At 38.9% G+C, this 24,703-nt stretch overlaps 1 protein-coding gene across 1 annotated transcript in view; it reads left to right on the top strand.

Moving 5' to 3' along the window:
* Dtnb (dystrobrevin beta) overlaps positions 1 to 24,703 on the top strand; it is a 228,612-nt gene that overhangs the window by 87,848 nt on the left and 116,061 nt on the right. Inside the window, exons 7-8 of the mRNA XM_026389833.2 lie at positions 1,338 to 1,443; positions 4,034 to 4,200. Coding sequence (XP_026245618.2) covers positions 1,338 to 1,443; positions 4,034 to 4,200 — 273 coding nt within the window. The remainder of the gene's footprint in view (positions 1 to 1,337; positions 1,444 to 4,033; positions 4,201 to 24,703) is intronic.

Below are 24,703 nucleotides of genomic sequence, written 5' to 3'. Positions count from 1 at the left end.
CCTGGTGCCTTCATTCCTTCCTTTCAGTGTGTGTTAAATATATTAGAGATAAGTATCCAAGTTATTTTGCAATGAACTGGCTCAAACCAATTTTATCTTTTCTGTTTTTTTTTTTCCCTCTAGAGGAAATTATTTTAAGCTTTTATTGCTGAACATCCATTTTTAACAGCCTGTTGGTAGGGCTGAGAACACAATTACTAGGAAGTAAGTGAGAGATGAAATTCTGGGGTCCTTTTGACCCAATGTGGTGGGCCAGGGCATGGACAGGGCTTTAGGCTGTGCAGCATCTACTGTGTTGCCTTTTGTCTGCGCTCTTCTCAGAGTAGAGTTTGAAGTGGGACTGTGTGTTCAGGTTATCAGAACAAACCCTGTGTTGAGCGCATGGCACTGATCTCAGCTCTTTTTTCCTTTTCCTTTGGAGCTGGAAAATTTGTGGCTTGAAGGAAAAACAAACAAACAAAAAAAAAAAAAAGAAAAAAAGAAAATTCATGAACTTGAAATATTGTTGAGAATTTGTTCTGTCTATATCATATAATTCTATCATGTCCTTCTGGACTGTTTTCTGATTTTCTTTTTCTATGTGGGACATAATTATGTCAGTGTTGCACATACAATGGAAGATTACCGTTGGAGAGAAATAAAGTTAGAAAGAAAAGTGCAGCCTTGCGAGGGAGCTGGCGGGAGTGCTGTGATGGGCATGTGGTATTTAGGTTCTGGTCTCATCCCTGTTATAATTGTCTCTGTGACTGTCAAGTTATGTAACTGCACTGAGCTTCTGTTTCTCACCTGTAAATGAGAAAGTTGTTAAATGATATCTAAGAGTATTTGCTTCTCACTTTACTATTTATTTATCCAACAATTACTTATCAAGTGCCTGTTGAGTACCAGGCACTGTTAGGAATGCTGGAGTTATGGAGGCAACCAGACATTCATGTTGGGTGTGGGATGTCTGTCTCCCACTGGACAGCAAAAATAGTGATTGGAAGGACTTGCAGTTCTAGTCTTAGCTCTGTGTCTGATTTGGGTAGGACCATTACCAGTCATTTAAATGCTTTGCTTCTTTATTTTCTCCTCTGTCAAAGGAAGATAGTAACACCTGATCTGTTTATCTGATACAGTTGTTATAAGACTCAAATACTGCATGTGGAAATACATTTTATATAGTAGTCATGTGTAGTATAGTGGTAATGTGACTTTAGTAGTGCAGAATATTACTTTGTTAAACAGTGTCACATGCAAATTACTAATGGTTATTTAGGAGAATCCTGTTAACTTAATCTTGAAGTTTAGAGATATTTGAAAGATATGAAGTATATTTGTTTTTCTTCTCTTTACAGAAAAAGATAATGTTAAATATGTTTTTAGACACAATGATGGCAGACCCTCCCCCACAGTGCCTTGTTTGGCTACCTCTCATGCACAGGCTTGCCCATGTCGAGAATGGTGAGTGGAAAATTTATTGTTCAGTTTTTTTTTGTGCTGTAGGGAATAAGGAACTGATTATGTACAGTATCCTTGGCTGTTATTGAAAATCATAATTGACATTTGCTGGCACATCATCGTTTGAATTTGTGGTTTTAGCATTCAAAAGAGGAATAGTTTTTTGAGGGAGAGACTCAGTACTCAGCTTGGATTTCAAGAAGTAATAGTACCAGGTCCTGAGACTTGGTGCTTTAGACTGGGCCTTTTCATCCCAAGATCACAGAGGATGGTTGACCCTTGAGCTGGCCTGATTTTGCCATGACTTCCTTTTTGTTTCCTCTTTAATTTAGCAAAATCATAGCTCTAAAGAGATGGATTTTTGCATTATCAACCACTAAAACTGTAATTACTTTTGAGTAATTTGAAGAAAATCGATAAGATGCAACGTTGCACTAGGTGGCACAGCTGCCATTGTTCCTCACCATCTACCCGAGTGTCCCCTCAGTGTTCTTCTCAGTCATGTGACTTGAATCTTTGCTTTTGTATTGAAATGATACTAATTTCTTACAAATTCTTAATGTTTTCTGATATCACCATCAGTTTACATTTAGGTTGTTGGGATTTATTAAAGGGAAGGCTGAAGCTTTCTGTGCAGCCTCCCTTCTCTTCAGGCTCTTGTCTGGCTCTCTCCATTCCACAAAAAAGACTGAGGAGGAGCTGAGAAGCCACTAAAAAACAGCCCCCCCCCTTCTCATTCTCTGTCCCTTCTATCCATACCTGTCTATCCATACCTTGTATTCATACCTGTCCCTTCTATGCATACTTTTTTCCCTATCTTCATGGTTTTTGCTCAACAATAGCTTTAGTTCACTTGTGTCTCAGATTCAGGAGTATTTTCTTAAAGTACCAGAATCGGGTTTTTTTTTTTTTTTTTTTTGGTACCGGGGATTGAACCCAGGGGCACTTAACCACTGAGCCACATTCCCAGCCCTTTTTAATATTTTATTTAGATATAGGGTCTTGCTAAGTAGTTATGCTGGCTTTGGATTTGCGATCCTCCTGCGTAAGCCTCCGGAGCTTCTGGGATTACAGGTGTGTGCCACCGTGCCCAGTGACCAGAATCTCTTGACTAGATGAAAACAGCTAACCTCTTTAATAGGATTTCGAATAGAGATTTAAATTGTTAAATTGCCAGAGTATTATTGTTTTTTTGAGGAGCAATGCTTGCTTTTGCCTTAAGTCTTTTAGCAATTTCATATCCAGTTCATTTTCATAAACATCATTTTGTGTTTGCTATGAGAAGTAGAAGGAACCTTTTTTGTCAAGATGTATTATTATCCATATTGAATATTCTGTTATGATTTTGTGTGGTATATTATGTATTGATTGCATTCCTTTTTTTTTTCCAAAATTTTTTTTTAGTTATACATGGACACAACGTCTTTATTTTGTTTAAAATATTTTTATGTGGTACTGAGGATCGAACACAGTACCTCACATATTCGAGGCAAGCTCTCTACCACTGAGCCCCAGCCCCAGCCCCAGCCCCAGCCCCTGATTGTATTCTTATGTGGTTAGTGATATTACTTTTCTTTGGAGACAGAGAAATATTATGAAACCACTGAAATATCTAGGAATAAATCATCCATCCCGTTACATTAACATTTTCAATATGTCATTAAGTTTTTAAATTTTTTTAATTTATTCTAATCAGCTGTTCGTGACTGCAGAATGTTCTTTGATTCATTGTACACAAATAGAGCACAATTTCTCACTTCTCTGATTGTACACAAAGTAGGGTCACACCATTCGTGCAATCATTCATGTACCTAGGGTTGCCATTAATTTTTATGGTGGCAAGCAAATTACAAATGTATGGTATTTCTAGCATTTTTTTTTTGTGGGGGGCCCTTTGCTTGCTGTGTATTGAAATTAACTATTCAAAAGGATAAATATTTATTAGCTTAACCTAAAGGTGCAGTTTTTATACTGGGTTCTGAATCCAAGTATATAGTATACAAGAAGATAACTATTATGTGGCGCACTTTAGCAAAATAATACTTTCATCAGGTATTGTCATGAACAGTCATTATCTTATCAGTAACTAATCAGTGTACTCGATCTTCCTCCCTGGTTCTCACTTTCCTCCCTGCCCACCTATTCTACCAGTATAAGTGAGCACTGGTTCTTGAGTGGCTTAGAAGAGAATAGAAGAACATGATAGAAACATATATATGTTCAACCAAAATTATCAGAATGCATTCATTAATACCAATATATTAACCCAAATTATTACTTAGAATTATAAATACACTTCATATTAACCCAAATTTTTACTTAGAATTATATATATTGGCTACACTGATACTGTCTGGAGGTACTATACTACATTGTGTGCTTTTAATTTTTAGTATTAACTCTTATGGACACTTTGTCATTCCTTCGAACTATGTTGACAAAAAGCAGACAGTTGAGATTTTTTGGTTCTAAGTTTGGTTTGAGCTTGTCTTTTCTATTAGGTTTGCTTTTCCTCTGTATCGACTGATCTCCAGGTGAACTGTGTCTTTGTCCTTGTTCTCCCTTCCCTGCTCCCTGTCTGACCGGCCACAAGTCTTCCATCCTGTGGAGTGCTCCTACTGCCGCTGTGAGAGCATGATGGGCTTCCGCTACCGATGCCAGCAGTGCCACAACTACCAGCTCTGCCAGAACTGCTTTTGGCGTGGCCATGCCAGCGGCCCGCACAGCAACCAGCACCAGATGAAGGAGCATTCCTCTTGGGTAACTGCCTTGTCTTTCAGTCTGTGCCCCAGACTAGGAATCTTGTCACTTGTAGTGATACTTGGGCTAGCATCCTAAAGGATGCCCTATTGGATGAGGGGATGGCATAATAAAGTAGCTTCACGGTGATACTGGGTCGTAGAAGTGTTGTGCTCCCTCACTTGATTTTAAAAGCAGAAATTTAAAGCGTTCCAGGAGGTGGAGATATTATTACATTTGAAATGGTCTTTTTTATTCAGTAAAATTAAATGTTACAATGCTCCCTTTCCAAAGTGAAAAAGTTTCTTCTGCATTTAGAATTAAACATAGGGTGTTTCCCCAGTGCTTATTCATTTGAGCTTTTAGTAGGCTTAAAGTTCTCTTTTCAAGCAAATTTTCTTCACTTTGGAAGGGTTTCCATGTTATAAAGCAAGTGATGTAAATAAAGAAGTAACATTTGGGATTTCCTGTGTTGGGGGAAATATTGTATTTTATAATCAATGCCACATGTGTCTTTATTTTCAAAAGTATTTTTAAAATAGCAGTATTTGGGTGGAGGTTGATATCTTTTTTTCCCTGAGGTGTTCATAAATCACTTAACGTGTGTATTGTCAATTTGTTTCTGGGGTTTTGAAAATGTCATCCTTATCTTTCCATAAAGTTGCTCAAGTTTTTGTTTTAAAACCTTTTCTTTAGTTTTTGTTGGTTTGCTAAGAGAAAATAGTAGGTCAGAAATAAAATTCTGGATCTCGGTTCTTAACCCTGGTCATCTTACTTTAATATTTGAATTTCAGGTATTAAAAAGCCTTAATAACCACCCCCTATTCCCACTTTAATCTTCTTAAAACTCAACGAAGAAAAAGCAAATAAGCTCATAACAGGGATTAGCTAAAGAAAAAAAAGTTAAATAAACTTCAATCCACTTGTATACTTAAGTCTGTTTCTTGCATCTCTGACAAAGTGTTAGTGAGGTTTTTTTTTTTTTTAATTAGATAGGCTTTTCATAATAATTAACTATAAAATGTTGTTAAACTGAACATCCTTCCCTGGGTCTTGTTTGTGTTATGAGATCTAACACTGTTTTTTTTTTTTTTTTTTTTTTTTTGGTTGAAGGGTCAATTTTTAAGTCTTTAAAAAAATAAAGGGGAGGGGAACTCCAGTATTTTTCTTATTCATTGAGTAAGAAGACTCAGATTTTCAACTTTTTTCTTTTTCCTTTTGTGAAATAGAAGTACTCACAGTGTTAAGTGATGTGTGCATGTTTTCTCACTGTTTATTTGTTTAGAGTCTAATTCTTTGATGCTAACGTAGCTTTTAGCTCTATTAAGTTTCTCAGTGATTGGGTTCACTGGTGTGTTTCTGCTGACAGTTCCCATTCTGATGTTGGGGTGAGGAGAATGAGGAATTTCTTGTTCTTCTTAGTTTGAACTTGCTCTTTTAGCCAATATATAACCCTTTCAAAAGTGGATATTTTACGTTTGTTTAAAGGTAAGCGACTGAGTACTACTCTGTGAAAAATCTACTCTTATTATCAGGCATAGTTTTGAAGCTGATACCAGATACGTATCAGTTCTGAATTTCAGTGGATGTGTACATTGTGTATGATGGGTGTGTACTGGCAGTATGTGTGTCTTTATGTAACTGTTTTTAAAATTAAGACTCTGTGTATACAGTATAGTCCTTTGAGGAAGATGTGGATGAATTTGAGTCTGGGTGAAGAAATTTCCATCTAACAAAAAGATGAGTGATCAGTTTAATGGTAATTTCTTTGAAGGTTGTCCATTGTGTTGTCTGTACTAATATTTTGAGTGACTGTGACTCTGGGTTCACAACAGATGAATTCGGTGTGTTTAACCAGCTTGTGTATGAATTTACATTGTAGATGTGATCTTTGTAGTTTTTGGTACCTGGGAATTTATTCTGATTTTTCCAAAAGGTTCTGTTTAATGTTTTATGTAAGTAACTATGGTGTATAATTTTTAATATTCTTTTAATCCTCAATTCAGTTAGTTTGCTTTTATTCCAAAAGTGGCATCTGGCACTGAATTTGAGATTCATTCTGTTTATCCATCCATCCTTGCATTCATTTAAAAGGTATTTTTTGACCTTCTGTGTGCCAGGCAAGGTAATAGGAACAGGGATACATCTGTGAACGAACCCCTCAAAGATTCTTCCATTTTGGAACTTAAGTTTTAAAGAATATGCAGGAGACCACTATGGCTTGCTAACACTACTATTTCCTACACTTTCTGGGCATCTAGGCTACTTTTCTCAGCCCACCCCCCTTATCTAAGTAGGGCCATGTGAATAGTTCTCACTAGTGAATTGCAAACAGGGTGATATGTGTCTTCTCAGAATTAGACAGTTACTACCAGGTGCCTTTTCTACCCTCTTTGATACTTTAGATGGGAGAATTCCATTGGGACCCAGGGGAGATTGAAGGCATGAAACAAAAGAAAACTGGGTCCTTGAATTACTGGTAGGGAAGAATATCTGCCAACTTGCTTGACTGGGAGGGGGAATGATAAAATCTTTGGTGTTAAGTCACTAAGTTTTAGTTGTTTCTACAATAATATTAGAAATGGAGTTCTGTTAAAACCTTAAAATTCATTGCATTGGCTTAGCAATCAGGTGGCACATTGATGAAAAAATTGATATGGAGAGGAGAAAGACAGAAACCCATATTATACCGTGATAACCAATTTGGTAAAGTTGTCATCTGTGATAACATGGACCGTAACTGCACCATCTGAGCCCAGGTTAAATGTTGGAAAGGATCAGAGTCTATTAATGTTAAGTAAGGTCTCAAGAGAAAGAGACAGCTTAGGAAAGATTGACTAGTATGCCAGCGAAAAATGAAAGGGAATAGAGAAAGTTCTGACACTTGGGCAGTGAGAGGAAGAACATGCTACTTCTAGACCCTAGGGAGTAAGAGATGGAGTTGCGAAAGGCTGTTCTGTGTTCTGCTAGTTCTGTGGCAGAGATCAGATTGAGGGTGTGGGTTCTTGATCTCACCTGTATAGCTTTTGAGTTATTGGTCTGAGGTCCAGGAAACCTAGACAGTCGGTTTTTCAAAGTTCCCCAAGTGATTCTGTTGTGCAGCCAAAGTTGGGACCTGTTTCATATGGCCTCCAGGTGGCTTCTGTCAGTTGAAAGCAAGAGGCGTGGAGGCAAAGAAATAAATCAGGCTTGAGAATTGTGTCCAGGAAAGAACTGTGTGGTTACTGGCACATGGAACTGATGGGAAACAAATAGATCAAAGGCCTATTAAGCGACTCAGGGAATTATATTAGCACAGAATCCATGTGCCTGGACTGACTTGATTTGACTTTTGAACTGTACAACAGCTGTGAGAAAACCCAGAACTTTTTGTGGCAGGTGCATTGATGTGTTGAGGAGGTGTGCCAGAGTCCACTGGGCCAAGGAAGATCCTGGGTGAGGGAGAAACTCCTGTTCTACCATCGTGTATAGAGAGTGAGAAAAGAAGTGCAAGTCACTTAACCCTTGCAGTTCATGGGTTACATGTAAGGTATTGGCATGCGATCCTGATGAAGAGACTGCTGTGTCCAGATAGTCTGGATACGCCAACTGAATGACCACAGGTATTCTTTTGGAGCATGTATGTTGTGGGAGGTGTTGAATGTGCTTTAAGCATAAAAATGGGAGCAAAAAGATACTTGGTGATTGAAGTGCTCACTAAGATCCATATTTCCTTTTCTTTCTGGATATATGCCAGATTATATAATCTATCTTTCTTACAGCCAGATAGGGACCACGTGACTGGGTCTCAACCAGAGGAATTTATTTGGAAGTGACATACATATTTCTTCTCAGCCAAGCAGCTGCACCTTCTCCATCCTCTCTGTCTTTATCCTCCTGCTGCTGATATCTGTTGGCCCAATGGAAAGGTCTCCAAAGAACTAGTTGAGACAGGAACCCTTAATGAAATGAGGCTGGATACCTAATGAATGGAGTGGTGTTCCTCTGCCAATCTACTTCAGACTCTGATATGAACAAGAAACGGGGAAGAAAAATCAGGAGTACATAGTGAGGAGATTATAAATTCAGTACAGAAGTCGTATAGGCCTTGTTGGGAAAGTGATGCTTGAGCAAAGATGTAGATGTCTGCCAGGAGACATTGGGAAAGAGCAGGAGTGTTCAGCATCAGGGTCTGGGCCAGGTAAAGAATCCATTAAGGGGCTGAGGATGTGGCTCAGTGGTAGAGCGCTCTCCTAGCATGTGCAAGGTGCTGGGTTCGATACTCAGCATCACATTAAAAAAAAAATCAAATAAAAAAATAAAAATAAAGGTATTATGTCCAATTGCAACTAAAAAAAAAAAAAAAGGAATCCAATAAGGCCTGAGTGGACTAGACAGGGGAGGATTGTGGGAGTGGAGGTCAGAATGTTAACAAGGCCTTGTTGGCCATTGCAAAGAGACTTCTGCTCAAAAAATGTGGAGTCTTCATGACATTTTGAGTAAAAAGTAACACGATTTGACTTATGTTTTAAAATTATCAATTTGATGCCACATAAAGAGTAAACAGCAAGGCTGGGATTGTGGCTCAGTGGCAGAGCGGTTGCCTAGCATGCATGGGGCACTAAGTTTCAGCCTCAGCACCACATAAATAAATATAATAAAGGTTCATCTGCAACTAAAAATTTTAAAAAACGAGTAAACAGAAGGAGAAGAGACATCATTTAGGAGAAATGACTATTGCAATTAAAACACCATAGGGTAGAGGCAATAGAGGTTGTAAAAAGGATTGACTTAGGATGTGTTTTATAAATCAGCATAATGAGTAGGATATGGTTGGAGTATGAGAGGAGTCAAGGGAGACACTTAAGATTTAAACAGCTAGAAGTGTGGAATTGCCATTGGCTGAGATGGGAAGGGCTGTGGATAGAGTGTGCTTAGTTCTTAAGATCAAGGGTTCAGTTTTGACCATGTTGAATTTAAGTTGCTAGTAGATGTCTGTAGGGAGTTGTTGAGTAGGCCATTGTGTATGAGTCTAGAGTTCAAGAGAAAAGTCTGAGATAGAAATATAAATTTGGGGGTCATTGGCATATATTTAAAGCCAGGAGACTGGATGATAAGTGAATGAGTGAAGAAAAAAGAGGAGAGGACTAAGAGCTAAGTTCTCCAACATGATGAGATCTGAAAGAGAACCTTGGGCCCAGGGATAGGGGGTGAAGACCAGGAAAGTATAGAGTTTGGAAAACATGTGAAGGAAATGTTTTGAGGAGAAAGCCATTAGCCGTGTCACGTGCTGCTGATAGTAACTAGGAAGACAGAACTGGCACTTTGTTCAACATTGTGGGGATTGTTGCCTTCAGAACAGCTTTCACAGAGCAGTCAAGACAAAAACCTGACTAAAGTGGGTTAAAGAAGGAAAGGAGGTGAAGACAGCATGTCCAGAGGGTTTGTCCAGCGAACGGCTATTTCTAATACCATTTCTAATAGCAGTTCATCTTGGGTTTTGGAGGAGCCTTTAATCCCATTTCACTTTTCCGCACCCAAGACTGCAGCTAGGAATTAGGCAGATGACAGGTTGTGGGTTCTCTTGCTGCAACATAAGCCACCCGAAATTAGTGACATAATATACCAACTTTTGATTACACCCATGGATGTGGTATCAGAAATTTGGACAGGATAGAGGGGTTGGTGTGACTGTGCATGCTGTCTGGGGCCTCGGCTGGGATCACTAAAACATGGGGTGGGTGGGGTGGGAGTGACTCGAGGGACCAGAGGTTTCAGTGGACTGCCATGTCCACTGACTGCCTGCCATGGTATGGTGAGAAGGCCAAGCTCAACTAGAGGGGTGGCCTGGAGCCGACCATGTGTGGCCTCTTCACCTGGTGTGTGCTTCTCATGGCCTGGTGGCTGTGTTTTAGGGGAGAGTGTCATAGCAGAGGCATCTAGAGAGCAAGTGGTGCCAGAGCCCTGGGCAGAGCTGCCAAGCCTTTCTTGCCTCCCCAGAAGGTGTTTAGTGCCATTCCCGCTGTGCCCTCTGGTTTCCAGGGGTGTCAAGGGCCAGCCCAAAGCAGGGGAGGAGGCAGTCATATTGTAGGGGTGCCTGTGTGGTGCCAGAAACTGCTGGAGTTACTTCCTACCACAGTATGTTTGGGAAACACAGCCTGCGACACACAGGAAGAGAGACCCTGTCATCTGAGCCCAGGGTTCCCATGTCAGTGGTTAACTTAGCCACAGAGGTTTCCATTTTTTATACTAATTATACTTTTAAAAAAGACCTTTATTAGAACAACTAATCCTGGTATTCTCTAGGATTTTTATTTCTTTAAGTGATTTTGATTTGGGGAAAGATTTTTCAAGTAAAATATTTTGGATACAGTTTTTTTTTGTTTTTGTTTTTGCTTTAAATTACTGTTAATTGATCTTTAACCCTACTCTTCATTTTCCTTGGTCTGGAAATACTTTGCTGATTCCCTTTCAACCAGTCTTCCTTTCTTCCCTCCTCTCTTCTCGCTCATTCTTGATGGTTCTTTCTTTGTTTTCATTGTGGTGAAATATATATAACACAACATTTACCCTTTAACCTTTTGTAGGTGTACAGTTGAGTCACATTAAGCCCTCGCCGCTGGCACAGTCATTGCCATTGTCCATCTGCGAACTTTTTCCTCTTCCCAAACTGACATAATTCTTCTTGTTTTTAAATCTTACAGATTTTTGTTTTTAATATTTATTTTTTAGTTGTAGTTGGACACAATACCTTTATTTTATTTTTATGTGGTGCTGAGGTTTGAACCCAGGGCCTCACAGGTGCTAGGCGAGCTCAGCCCCCCAAACTGAAATTCTTAAGGAAGGCCTGAGACACAGCTGCTACTCATTCCCTGACCCTGTCTTCCATCAGACCTTTCTACCAAGATAAGTCTGATTCTGTTTAGTTGGTCCCTTTAGGAAGTGTGTATGTGTGCGTGTTTATTTATAAAAAGACACTTGTAACACAGGTAGTCTGTTAGCATAGTGCTTTAGTGGAGGTAGTTACGTAATTGACTGGTTCATGATAGAAAAATTTCACCTTTCCTCCCAGCAGATGGCAGACTCCACCTCTGAACCATGGTACTTATCCCATTCTTCAGAATCCACTGTAAATGAGGAAGTGCTCTGTTAAACAAATATTAATGCTTAATTTTAAAAATAAATGTTAACGAGCATCTCATTTATGTCCAGTGTAGTTTTGGGGAGACTTGGTGATGACATAATTTAAATCATTTAATGAGTGAGAGTGCAAAATCATGTTGTTACCGGCATGGCATAGCTAAGATTGTTGACTTCTCTTTTCAGAGGGGATGTTTAACTTACTTGTAACTAGCATCTGTCTCCTCGCATCTCTCAAATTATAAAAGATAATATATATTCAATAAGAAAAAGGTGTGCTGTCACTGCACTTCTGTCCAGTTTAAATTGTCATGTGTCACAATTAAATAACTACTTTGAACATAGCACAAAACTGGGAAGGAGGATTCTTTTTTTAAAAGATAAGACAGTGTCTCCACTTGTGGCAAGCAGGAGGTAGGACAGAAAGTGCTCTCTCTCTCTCGCGCGCACACACACACACACACACACAAACACACACAAATTAAACCCAAAATCTGTGAAGTCGGTCCTTTTTTTTAAAGTCATTGATGGCACTCTGGTCCTTTTGCCCGCTACTCATCTCTCCTCACAGAAACTGCTAAGGTTGGGTTCCTGTTCTGCCTCGTCAGGCCATGTTGGGGCAGCTGCCTGGCTTCTCTGTCCTGTGGGCACCAATGTTCCCAGTTCCAAGCTTGGTCTGAGCTTCCTCCAGTCATCCTCCTCATCTCAAGCTCCTTGGGATGAGCTGAACTTTGGCCCCCTCTAAGAGCTCCACTCCTCTGTCCCCTTGCAGGTGTGGCTGTTAATGCTCTTCTGCCCACATGCATATTGAGGGGTTGGGATGTGAAATCTAAGAGAACCAGGTAACTTACCATGTGAACTGGACCCTGTTGAGAGTGGGAAGGAGTACTGCTAATTATGGAGGGACCACATGCGTCGACCAGGATTATCTGCCGGCAGCTGGGACTGGGCTCACTGCTTGAATGTTCTATTGCTGCATAACAAGTTCCTACAGATTTAGTGGCTTAAAACAAAGAAAATTTACCATCTTGATTTCAGTAGGTCAGAATGCCAGGTGTGGCATGACTCAATTCTCTCTCAGTACCAGGTCTCACTGAGCTGCAATCAGGGTGCCCCTGAGGCTGTGGTTTACTGTCTGGGGCTTGCAGATCTTCTAGCTGGCTCCACTGATTGCTGAGGGAATTACTTTCCCTGCAGCTGTGGTGCTGAGAGAATGACTCTCAGCTCTCAGAGGCCTCCTCTGCCATGTGGCTTCCATAGGCAGTTTATAGTATGAACATTCACTTTCTTCCAGTCTGGAGTGCGTCTCTCAGATTTCCTCTTCTGCAGCCCATCAGCGAAATGCTTTTTTTTTTTTTTTTTTTTTTTTTTTTTTTTTTTTTTAGAGAGAGAGAGAGAGAGAGAAATTTTAATATTTATTTTTTAGTTTTCGGCAGACACAACATCTTTGTTTGTATGTGGTGCTGAGGATCCAACCCGGGCCGCATGCATGCCAGGTGAGCGCGCTACCTCGTGAGCCACATCCCCAGCCCCCAGCGAAATGCCTGGCCAGACCAGGTCCACTCAGTGTAGTCTCCTTTTCACCTTATGTAATGTAACATACTCAGAGGGCTTTGAATAGCTTATCATGTTTACAAGCTCCACCCACACTCAGAGGGGAAGCCATTATACAAGGATGAGAGTTACTGAGGGTTAATTTAGAAATCTGCCTACGCTAGTCACCCTGGTTATTTTACTTCTTGTTTTCCAACTTGCTACTTCTACAATTTTATATCATGAATCTCTTGGTTAAAATAAAAGTTAAAAAGAAAAAGCAAGCAAGATACTTAACTCTAAGGCTTATGTCATTAATTCTGTTACCCTCCTTTCCTAATGGCAGCTATCTCCTAACTTCCTGGTCATGACTATTCTCTCCATGGGTCAGATGGTTTGGTACTAGACTTATTGGTCATCTCATGGGTGATTTCAGGGTCTGCAGTCTTAACACTGTGGTCATGCAATTTCTTGACTTCCTCAGTTCTGATGATCTCCTCCACTAAACTTCACACCTTTGCTCCTACTTACACCCTGGACATTTTCACCACCTCTGACTGCTCTGTTACCACACTGTGATTTAGACATCTTGTTTTCTATTGATAACCTGTTATCATTTGATCTGATTTGTTCAACTTCTTTCACTTTATCTTTTAATCTTCTTCCAATTTTGAACCCATTAGCTGCTTTCTCTCTGTTTAGCATCCTTTCCCCCCCTCCTTTTCTTTTTCTTTTTTTGTGGTACTGGGAGATTAAACCCAGGGGTGCTCTACCACTGAGAAACATCCCCAGCCCTTTTATTTATTTATTTTTTATTTTGAGACAGAGTCTTGGTAAGTTGCTGAGGCTTTCCTCAAACTTGTGATCCTCCTGATTCAGCCTCCCAAGTTGCTAGGATTACAGGTGTATGCTGATACTTCTCTCCTTATCCATTTTAGATATGACCATTTGTTCTTATATGGCCAGTTTTTTTTAATCAAACAAATTCATAGATGAACTGGTCTGCTTTCTTTTAAGTATTTATGAAGAAAATGATTAATAGGGCAGATTAATGTTAACATACATTCATGATTACTTGCTTCAACTAGCTTCAGCATTATGATCCTTTTACAATTCTCTTATAACCTTGCTTTCCTTTTTTTTGCACTGATTAATTAAAGTAACCATTCTTTTAAGCATAACCATTCTTTTTAAGTATCTGCCCAACTCCTCTTCCTCTTTAAGCAGATGACTTCCTTTCTTATTACAGAGCAAACAGCCATTAGACAGGAGCTCCCTTGACTTTCTTCTTCCAGGGTTACTCATAGGTACATATGCTTATTTAATAAATTCTTACTAGGTACCTGCCGTGTGGCAGGCACTGTTCTAGGTTACCTAGAATAAACTGGAACAAAGCCTGTCCTTCATAGAGCTCACATTGAAAAGAGAATAGTTGGATTAAAAACATTTTTTAAAAAAAGTTCTAAAAAAGTGAACTAAAAAGATACCAAGTGATGAGAAGTTCTGTGGATAACAGTAAAATGTAGTGATATGACAGAAAGATGGCTAGCTACCAAAGATACAATAATCAACAAATTGCTTTTATTGAATCAAGAAAATAGAAAATCTGAATAGATCTATAACTAGTAAAGAGGTGGAGTTAGTAATCAAAAATCATCTCTGAAAAAAAGGCCAGACCTATGTGGCTTTGTTGGTGAATTCTATTGAACACTTAAATAATTAATATCAGTCCTTCACAAATTTCCCCAATTAGATGGGAACAGAACTTTCCAACTCATTCTATAAGGGCAGCGTTACCTAAACTGAAAAAAGGGTACCTGAAGAAAACTACAGATTAATTTTTTTTTTATGAATTTAAGTGGGAACACCTTCAACAAAATATTAGCAAATTAAATTCATCCACATATAAAAAGTCTCATACAACATAACCAAGTAGGAATTGTGCCAGGAATGCAAGTTTTTTCAATAGGCAAAAATCAATATAATACACTATTCATAGAACAAAGGACAAAAAACACATGATCATCTCAATAAATGTGGAAAAATAGTTGGGAACAACTCAGTACCCTTTTGTGATTTAAAAAAGAAAAAAAGGCAACAAACTAGGAATAGAAAGGAGTTTCTCAGCCAGGCATGGTGGGTGCTATGTGACTATAATCCCAGTTACTCAGGATGCTAAGGCAGGAGGAACACAAGTTCAAGTCCAGCCTGGGCAACCTAATGAATACCTGTGTAGTTAGATGATTGATAGATGGACAGACAGGAAGGAAGGAACTTCCTCAACTTAACAAAGCATATCTATAAAAACCCCACAGTGAACATCATAATTAATGATGAGAGACTAAAAGCTCTCCCTCTAAGATCAAAATAAGACAATGTCTGCTCTCATCACTTTTTTCAACATTATGCAGGAGATCATAGCCAGGGGAATTGAGCAAGAAAAGGAAATAGAATGCATCCATGTTGGAAACAAAGAAATAAAACTTTCTCTGTTTGTGAATGACATGGTGTCTTATATAGGAAATCATAAGGGGGCTGGGATGTGGCTCAAGCGGTAGCACGATCTCCTGGCATGCATGCAGCCCGGGTTCGATCCTCAGCACCACATACAACATACAAACAAAGATGTATGTATATTTAAAAAAAATTCTCTCTCTCAAAAAAAAAAAAGAAAGAAAATCATAAGGAACACATACAAAAAAACTGTTAGTAATAGTAAGTTTAGAAAGATTGCAGGATATAAAATCAATGTACAAAAACCAATTTTTTCAGGTTGGGGCTGGGGCTCAGTGGCAGAGTGCTTGCCTGGCATGTGGGAGGCACTGGGTTTGATCCTTAGCACCTCATAAAAATAAACAAATAAGGGCTGGGAGTGTGGCTCAGTGGTAGAGCGCTCGCCTTGCATGTGCAAGGTCCTGAGTTCGATCCTCAGCACCATATAAAAATATAATAAATAAGATAAAGTGATTGTGTACAACTACAAAAAATAAATAAATATATTTTTAAAAATAAATAAAATAAAGGCATTCTGTCCATCTACAACTACAAAAAAGAAAGAAAGAAAGAAGCAATTGTTTTTATACACTAGCAATAAATAATTTGGAAATGAAACTAAGAAGAAATTTTCATTTATTAGCAGCATCAAGAAGTACAAAATAGAAATAAAGTTAACCGAAGAAGTATTAGACACTGAAAACTACCAAAACTGCAAGAAATTAAAGAAGACCTAAGGAAATGGAAAGACATTCTGTGATCATGAGTTGGAAGTCTTAATACTGTTAAAATGTCAGTACTCCTTAAATTGACCTACAGATTCATTGTAATCCCTATGAAAATCTTAGCTGCTTTTTTTGTATGACCATGTGCACTGCTCTTAAAATTCATGTGGAAGGGGCTGGGTTGTAGCTCAGTGGTAGAGCACTTGCCTAGCAAGTGTGAGGCCCTGGGTTTGATCCTCAGCACCACATGAATGAATGAATGAATGAATGAATGAATGATATTGTGTTCATCTACAGCTGAAAAAAAAAATTCATGTGGAAGCATAAGGGACCCTATGTTGCTAAAACAAACTTGACAAAGAAGAACAAAGTTGGGGGACTCACTCTTCCAGATTTCAAAACTTACTCAGAGAAACAGTAATCAAAGCAGTGTGGTATTATCATGAAGATAGAAGTATAGAGTAATGGAGTAGAGGGGGAATCCAGAAACAAATTCTTACTTTTATTGTCAATTGATTTTCTCTTCTCTTCTTTTCTTTTCAGACAGGGTCTTGCTAAGGTTCTCCTTAAACTTGTAATCCTCCTGCCTTAGCCTCCCAAGCCACTGGGATTACAGGTGTACTCCACCATGCCAAGCTAAGAATAGTCTTCTTAACATATGGTGCTGAGACAACTGGATATTCGCAGGCAAAAGAATGAATTTGGACTTCTTCCATATACAACGTGAAAGATGAACTCAAAATGGGTCACAGACCCCCAAGTATAAAAAAAGCTCAAACTATATAACCCTTGGAAGGAAACAGTTGTAAGTCCTCAAGACCTTGGGTTGTACAGTGACATCTTAGATAGGACACCAAGAGCTCAAGCAACAGAAGGAAATGGACATTTTTGGACCTTATCAAAATTAAAAACTTTATAGCCAGACATGGTGGTGCATGCCTGTAATTCTAGCGAATAGGGGGCTGAGGCAGGAGGATCACAAGGTTAAGACCAAACTCAACAATTTAGTGAGCTCCTGTCACCAAATTAAAAAAGGACTTGGGATTTGCTCAGTGGTAAAGCATCCCTGGGTTCAATACTCAATACAAAAAAATAAACATAAAAGGGCTGGGATTCTGGCTCAGTGGTAGAGCACCTGCCTAGCCATGTGTGAGGCATTGGTTTGATTCTCAGCACTATATATAAATAAATAAAAAATAAAGCTCCATCATCAACTAAAAAAGTATTAAAAAAAACATAAAAATTTCAGTGCTTCAAAGGATACCATTAAGGAAGTGAAAAAGAGCCAAGAGTGTAGCACACCTCTAATCCTAGGTCCTCAGAGCCTGAGGCAGGAGGATCAAAAGTTTGGGACTAGCCTGGGTAACTCAGTGATAAAGCATTCCTGGGTTTATTCTCCAGTAACTACCCCCTCCAAGAAAAAAACAGTGAATAGGTGAAAATATTTGTAAGTTTTATTTGCATATTAAAGGGACTTTTATCCAAAATGATAAGGATCTCCTGAAATCCAGCAGCAACTATGAAAATCCCCAAATGACCCTATATGAAACTGGGCAAAGGGAAAGTAGCATGGCCATTATGAGATCACCACTGGCTATAGGGAGGAAGAGAGGGAGTTGTTGCTTAATGGGTACAAAGTTTGAGATTTGCAAGATGGAAAAGTTCCAGAGATCTGTTTCACAACAGTGTTAATACACCTAACACTACCAAACTGTGTACTTAAAAATGGGTTCATTGGTAAATTTCTTGTTATATGTTCTTTTACCCCAATTTTAAAAATGCATATAAGCTCAGGGGAAATGATGGGCATAGGATCTGAATACACATTTCTCCAAAGAAGATATAAAATGACCAATTAGTCATTAGGGAAATGCAACTCAAAACCACATGAGATGATGCCATTTCCCACAAGATGACTGAAATAATGAAGACTGACAATGACAAATGTTGGTAAGGATGTGGAGAGATTGGAACCTCATACATTATTGCTGGTGTAAAATTGTGCAGCCACATTTGGAAAATGCTTAGCAAGCTCTCAACATGTTAAGAGTGGGGTTACCATGTGATCGAGCAGTTTAGTTTCTAAATAGATACCCTCTAGAATTAAAAATATATGTCCACACACCAGCAGAAGCGTTTTGAAACTTGAGCATTAGTAGGAGATGGGTCATGTGAGAGGATGTACAAATCTTATGGGATGAGACCATTTTGTGGACCAAAGGCCTTCCTCTGAAATGTTTGGCTTTCTAGCATTGTCTGAGGGAATAGGCTAGAAGTCTCCTGACAACATTTATAGCTTGAAGTGTTTTAGATGTTGCCCCTTCAACCATCTGAACATTGCCCAATTCTCCTGTGGTATTTGGCTTTACTGTTTATTCTTAAACCCATTTATAGCTGCAAAAATGCTGAGTTTGAAAACAGAATATTTGAAGTGGACCCAGCTGTTTCAAAAGATGGATGCTTATTAAAGAAAGAATTGGTGTGTTCTTTATGAAATAATAAGGCTTTTTTTTTTTTCAATTGTAGCCTGATTATTCTTAGAGCAGAGAGGTGACAGGGAGGTTTAGCCATTGCAGGGAAGTGTGGCTGAAATCAAACAGTTCTTCAAATGAGCAATTTTCTCTTGCTGTCAGCACTCACCCACAACCCATTTTTCAATGTTAGATCTTTTTGTATTCTCACAGGTGGTCACCAGAGCTGAACTGGAGGGCCTATACCCTCCTTCCATGTGTAGGGATGATCAGGGGGTCTTAATGTGACCCAGTCATTTGAATTGCTTTGTCTCTGCATTTTCTCAAATACATCAGTGATTCTTGCCTAGAGCTTTCTGAATTTTGTAGATACAGATTTAGGGCAGAGTTCTTTCCCTAAATAAATTTAATAAATGTGTATTATATGTTAATTACACTTTATCTCCATTTAGTGACTACAAAGTTTCCAATTATGAAACTTCACAGGTTATTTACCCATGGGACCTTTCCACCACCTTTGGTCAACCGGCTGCTGTGCTCCCCTGTCTTCCCTCTCCTGAGTTGTCTTCTCTTGCAGCACATCCCTGCTGCACACACTTCCAGATTTTAGATGCCCCCACCCTGCCCCAGGCACTGACAAGTGTCTCCAGTTCTTAATTCCAGTCCGTGCTTGTCTAGTTCACTGACTTGCTGGACTCTTCCATCTTGAAATCTCGCTCGCTTTCTATCAACAGAGTTCCCGGAATTTTCCAATTCATTTCCTTGGACTTCTCAGTAGATAAGTGTGCCATTTCTAGGAAACAATAACTGAATCACTCTCTGATAGTTTTATCTCTTGTTTTTACTTCTTTATGTTGACAAGAACTTTATAGCAATGCTTCCGACAGTTCTTGAAAAGAATCTTCCCCAGACTGCATGTGAAATATGTAGAGCACCAGGCCCACCCCTGGGGATCTCAACCTGGTAGGCTCAGGTTGAGGCAGAGAAGTCTGTTTTGTTTTGTTTTTAAACAAGTGTCCAAAAATTTATTACATTCAGACTGGACTGGGAGACTTTGTCAGAGGAGTCTCTGTTCTATTGCTGACTTTGGTGTACCATGTTGATGTCACTAGACTGCTAACTCAGTCCCTTTCTTCAACTTTCCTTGTGGCAGTATTTGTGACAGCTTTGGAGAGACTGTGTGCCCAGATGTGGACATACAGTGGACAGCCTGAGCCAGACAAGTTTTCTTTACTGTTATCTGTTCAGTAAACTGGAGTCTGGGTTCTGCAGATGCACCTGGGCACCTTCAGCTCTCCAGGCCTCCCGCCAGCCTTGCTTTCTTGAGACAGTGCCTGCCTGTGGCCACTTACATGGTTCTTGTGTACTCAGCTCCCTTTTGTTTTAACTGGCTGTACCTTTGCCAGACCTGCAGTACTGGTCACGCTGCCTGGTTCTCTCCTGCCATGTAATCTGTGAGTGCATCTGTGAGTGCCAGAACACTGTCCACTCAGCATATGCTAGAAGCACCTTCCAGAACAGAGATGGCTTATAGCACACTGAAGTTTTACCTCCAAGAGGACTGTTTTGAAAGCTTTTACAGTCATGTATTTGGTCTGGAACTTTTCTTTATGTCTTCCACTCACAGGCAACACTAAACATTATGAGACTATTTGTAGTTACCTGACATATTGTATTTTCTACTTTTATGTTTTTGAATCTGCTATTCTAGCTGCCTCTATCTCCTCTCCTTTCCTGTCATGTATATACCATTAGATCATTAGTCCTTTGTATGCCATTAGCCTTAATATATTACTTATTTGATGTGTACATCTTTATTAAAGAACTTTAATGAAACTTGCCATTTCTCATTTGTTCAGTTTTAAATTACTCGTGATCATGAAAATATTCATTTTATGTCCACCCCATTTGCAAAAAAATGTAAGTGATTGATAATATTCAGTTTGGGCAAGGGTATAGAGAAGAAGACTCCCCCCGCCCGTACATTTTTTAATTGGTGCGTTACAGTTGTACATAATGATGGGATGTGTTGTTACATACTTCTTTATCCACACAGTTCACGGTATAACAATATAATTTGGCCGGTATCACTCCCTAGCACTTTCCCCCTCCCTCCCCACCTCTCACCCCTTGGTCCCTTTTTTCTCTTCTGATCTCCCTTTGTTTTATAGGAGATCCACTTTACCTTTGTTTTCCTTTTTCCTCTCCAGCTTCCACATATGAGAGAAAATATATCACCCTTAACCTTCTGAGTTGGACTGATTTCACCTAACATACTGGTCCTAGTTTCATCTATTTTCTTGCAAATGACACAATTTCATTTTTCTTTATGGTTGGATAAAAATCTATTGTGTAATATATTTATATTGCATTTTCTTTATCCTTTCATCAGTTGATGGACACCTAGGCTGGTTCTATAATTTGGCTATTTCTTTCCCCCAAATATTTAAGTTGTTCTTTTCTGAACTAGCAAGTAATAGGTAATATCTTACAATTAAATATTTTAAGCATAGAAAAAAGGTCATATTGGATTTAACAGTTTGTTATCACAGAGTTACATCCTCAGACTTTTTTTTAAATATTTTTTTTAGTTGTAGATGGACATAATATCTTTATTTTATTTATTTATTGTTTTTAATGTAGTAGTGAGGCTTGAACCCAGTGCCTCACGCATGTGAGGCAAGTGCTTAACCACTGAGCTACAAACCCAACCCCCAAGTCTTTTTTTTTTTTTTTTTTTTAAATACAGTGTCTTACTAGATGCTGAGGCTGGCCTCAAACTTGTGATCCTCTGGCCTCAGCCTCCCATGTTTCTGGGATTACAGGCATATGCAACCACACCTGGCTATATATTTTTTAAAGGAATAAAACAGAAAAAGTTGAATTCCATATATATCCTTCAAACCCACTTCCTTCTCCTTTCAGCGATAAACCTCTTTTTTAAAAAAGGTTTTCTTCAATTTATAATAACTTTATTTTATTTATTCACTTTTTTATGTGGTCCTGAGGATTGAACTCAGTGCCTCACGTATGCTAGGCAAGCATTCTACCACTGAGCCACAACCCCAGCCCTAAACCTGTGTTTTGAATTTGATGAATTTCGTTCATATTTTTGTACTTTTTATTTATTATGTGTATGTGACCGTTAGCAGTCTACAATGCTGTCTCACATTTTTAAACTTCATTAGAATAGTGTCATAGTGCATGTGTCCTATTATAACTTCTCTGCTTTTACCTACTTTGTTTTAGAATGATCTCCCATGTTGATATAGTTATTTTAAATGCCATATGGAATTTATTTCTATGAATGTCCTAAAGGTTATTTATTCTCCTGGTGATATACATTCAGCTTGGGTTTAGTTTTCTGTTTTTCCAAATATAGCTTTGGTAGATTTTTGGAGACAGGTCTTTTTGTGCAGAATGGGGAGTTTTCCTAGGGCATGGTTTTAGGAATGGGATCCCTGGGACAACAGGAATGTGTATTTTTAATTTTCCTAGATGTTGCTAAAATGCTCTTCAAGGTTACTTTATTACTTTACACTCCCTCCTTGTAGGAAATTTATTATTTGTTCACTTCTCACTTGTAAGTAATATGTTACTTTTAATTCTCATATAAAGCAATAAGTCTCTAAACAAATTGCTTGAAGAAAATGAGAAAATGAACTGTTTTATTTCCCTATTGTACATGCTGTGAAGATTGCCACCCCACCTTCTTGAATGAATGCTTCTAAAGTAAGCCAGATTGATGTGACAACTCAATTAGGAGCAAAGTTTGGCCTCAAACTTTTTTTTTTTTTTAAACCTGTATGTGTTCACAACTCTTTCAGTCTAAATTACCAGCATGTAATGTACCAATTGTTCCTACTTCAGGGGTGTCCCTTGTCCCCAGGGTTGGTGTGTGTAGAATCATAAATGTTATTTTGGCTTTCATGGCATAGGAATGTCAGTCTGTTGAGGCTGAATTCCAACAAATCTTTTCTTCTTATTTTTCCTGAAAGGGAAACTGAAGCTATTTGCTATTCAGTACAAGATATCAGTCCTCTCTTTATGATAGCGCCTGCTTTGGCTGTGGTTGAACCAGGTGGAATAGTAGTGGCTTCTTTTTTGTGTGCATTAAGGGGTTTTGTAATTTATAGGCGTGTTTCAGAAGCCATGTGTGAACCAATTACATTTTATTGTTCCTAGTTATACTTTTATGTCAGAGAGCTAATACTTTTTAATTTTGGAAGATTAACAAATTACATGAATTATTTTTACTCATATATCAATCAATCAAGAATAGCTTTACCAGTTAAGTTAACCAAGAGTTTATCAATTCTCTAATTTTTCACTTTTTAAAGCAGTTATTCTGAAGTGTTTTTAAAATAATATATCCCAAGAGATATTACAAATTTTTCAAAATAAATTTTTGTTAGCTCTAATTTAAAAAAAGATAATAATTCCATTTCCAGGTGGTTGGATGAGGACACGCTGTCTAGCCTTTTCATCATGTCATAGATACTTAGAAATAATAGATTAGAGTTTTAAAAATAATGTGGCACTGGGGATATAGCTCAGTTGGTAGTGTGCTTGCTTTATATGCACAAGGTCCTGAGTTCAATCTCCACCATCACACGCAAAAAAAAAAAAAGAAAAAAAAGAAATTTAAAAATTATCTGAAAATATACTCAAGGGGGTGAAAAAGGAAGGGAAGCCCTTACTAAGCTGCAGACTGTGAAGAATCTCTGAAAAGCATATGATATTTGTGTGCAGAAGAAGACCTAGGTCCAAAGCAAGGCAGGAAAGCAATGCTGCTGAAGATGGGTCTGATGGCCATTCAGGGGTAGAGGGTATTAGGCAGGTATGATGAGTGGAGGAGCTTGTGCTGAAGAGACAGGGCAGAGTTCCCTTGCTGAGACTACAGAGCTCTTCCATGAGGTGGCACTTTCTGTCTTCCCTTCACCTCACTAAGAACAGCTCCCACACCTCCCCTCCAAGGAGGCATTGCAAACTGAGAGGGTGGAAGGCCTGAACAGGAAGTCCTGACTGCAGAGATAAGCTCTTAGTTAAAAATCACCCTGAAGCTGGGAGCGGTGGTGCACGCCTGTAACCCAGCAGCTCAGGAGGATCATGAGTTCAAAGTGAGGTGCTGAGGAACTCAGTAAGACTCTGTCTCTAAATAAAATACAAAATAGGGCTGGGATGTGGCTGGTGATTGAGTGCCCCTGAGTCCAATCCCCGGTACCCCCCCCCAATTAAAAATTACCCTGAATAGAGAAACACAGTGATGCAGAGATGGTAGCAAAAGAATTTGTCTCAGAAATAGAATTGCTAGAATATGCAGAACTGGATTTTACAGTAAATCTAGTTCAGTCCTTGGAAAGATAAGAACAATTTTTTCCCTACTGATAATAATTAATTATCAATCCTGGAAATGAAAAATTTGATAGTCACAATAAGAAGTTTAACTTTGGGGCTGGATTAACAGTGTTTATAGCTGAAGAGCATTGTTCCTAAGCACATCACATAAGGATAAAGTAAAATAGAAATGATATTAAGGCATGAAAAAAAGACTGAGGAGTTCCATCTAATAAGAGAGAAAACACCAACGTAGATTAATAAATCTCCTTTCAAGATTGAAAAGAAGAAAAAGAATGTTCCAGACCTAAATGTATCAGATATCTTCCAGTGAAGGAGACACTGCAGAAGTAGCTGCCTGTACTACCTCTGGGACCCTGGAGCTACGCTGCCAGCTCTTTTAGAACAAATTCATCAGGGGCCCCTGTTGACCTGGGCTGCAAGAGAACAGTCCTATGGGATGTCTGCTTGGCCAGGACCATGAAAATCTGGGGGAAGCAGCCTAGCACCACCATGTGTAGTATGAATTTACAAAACACAAACTGTAGAGCAATCAAAAGGAAACTTTGAGGGAAAGTTTAATGGCCTTCAAGGAGGAGAGAAACACTTTCATGATTAATACTAGAACTAGAAGGTACAAAAATAGGTAGTTGTGAAAATAAAAAATACAGTTGTTGAGATAAACTCATTTGATTTGCTGCAGAGCAAACTAGATGCAGTTGAGGAACAAGTCAGAGTGAACTAATCAAGGTGAGAGGGGCTGGAGCTGTGGTTCAGTGGTAGAGCACTTGCCTGGAACGTGTGAGACACTGGGTTCGATCCTCAGCACCATATTAAAATAAATAA

The sequence above is a fragment of the Urocitellus parryii genome, chromosome 12, assembly GCF_045843805.1.
Source record: "Urocitellus parryii isolate mUroPar1 chromosome 12, mUroPar1.hap1, whole genome shotgun sequence".
In the NCBI taxonomy this organism is placed as follows: Eukaryota; Metazoa; Chordata; class Mammalia; order Rodentia; family Sciuridae; genus Urocitellus; species Urocitellus parryii.
Note: the sequence above shows the minus strand (reverse complement) of the source record. Positions and strands in the feature narration are given on the sequence as shown.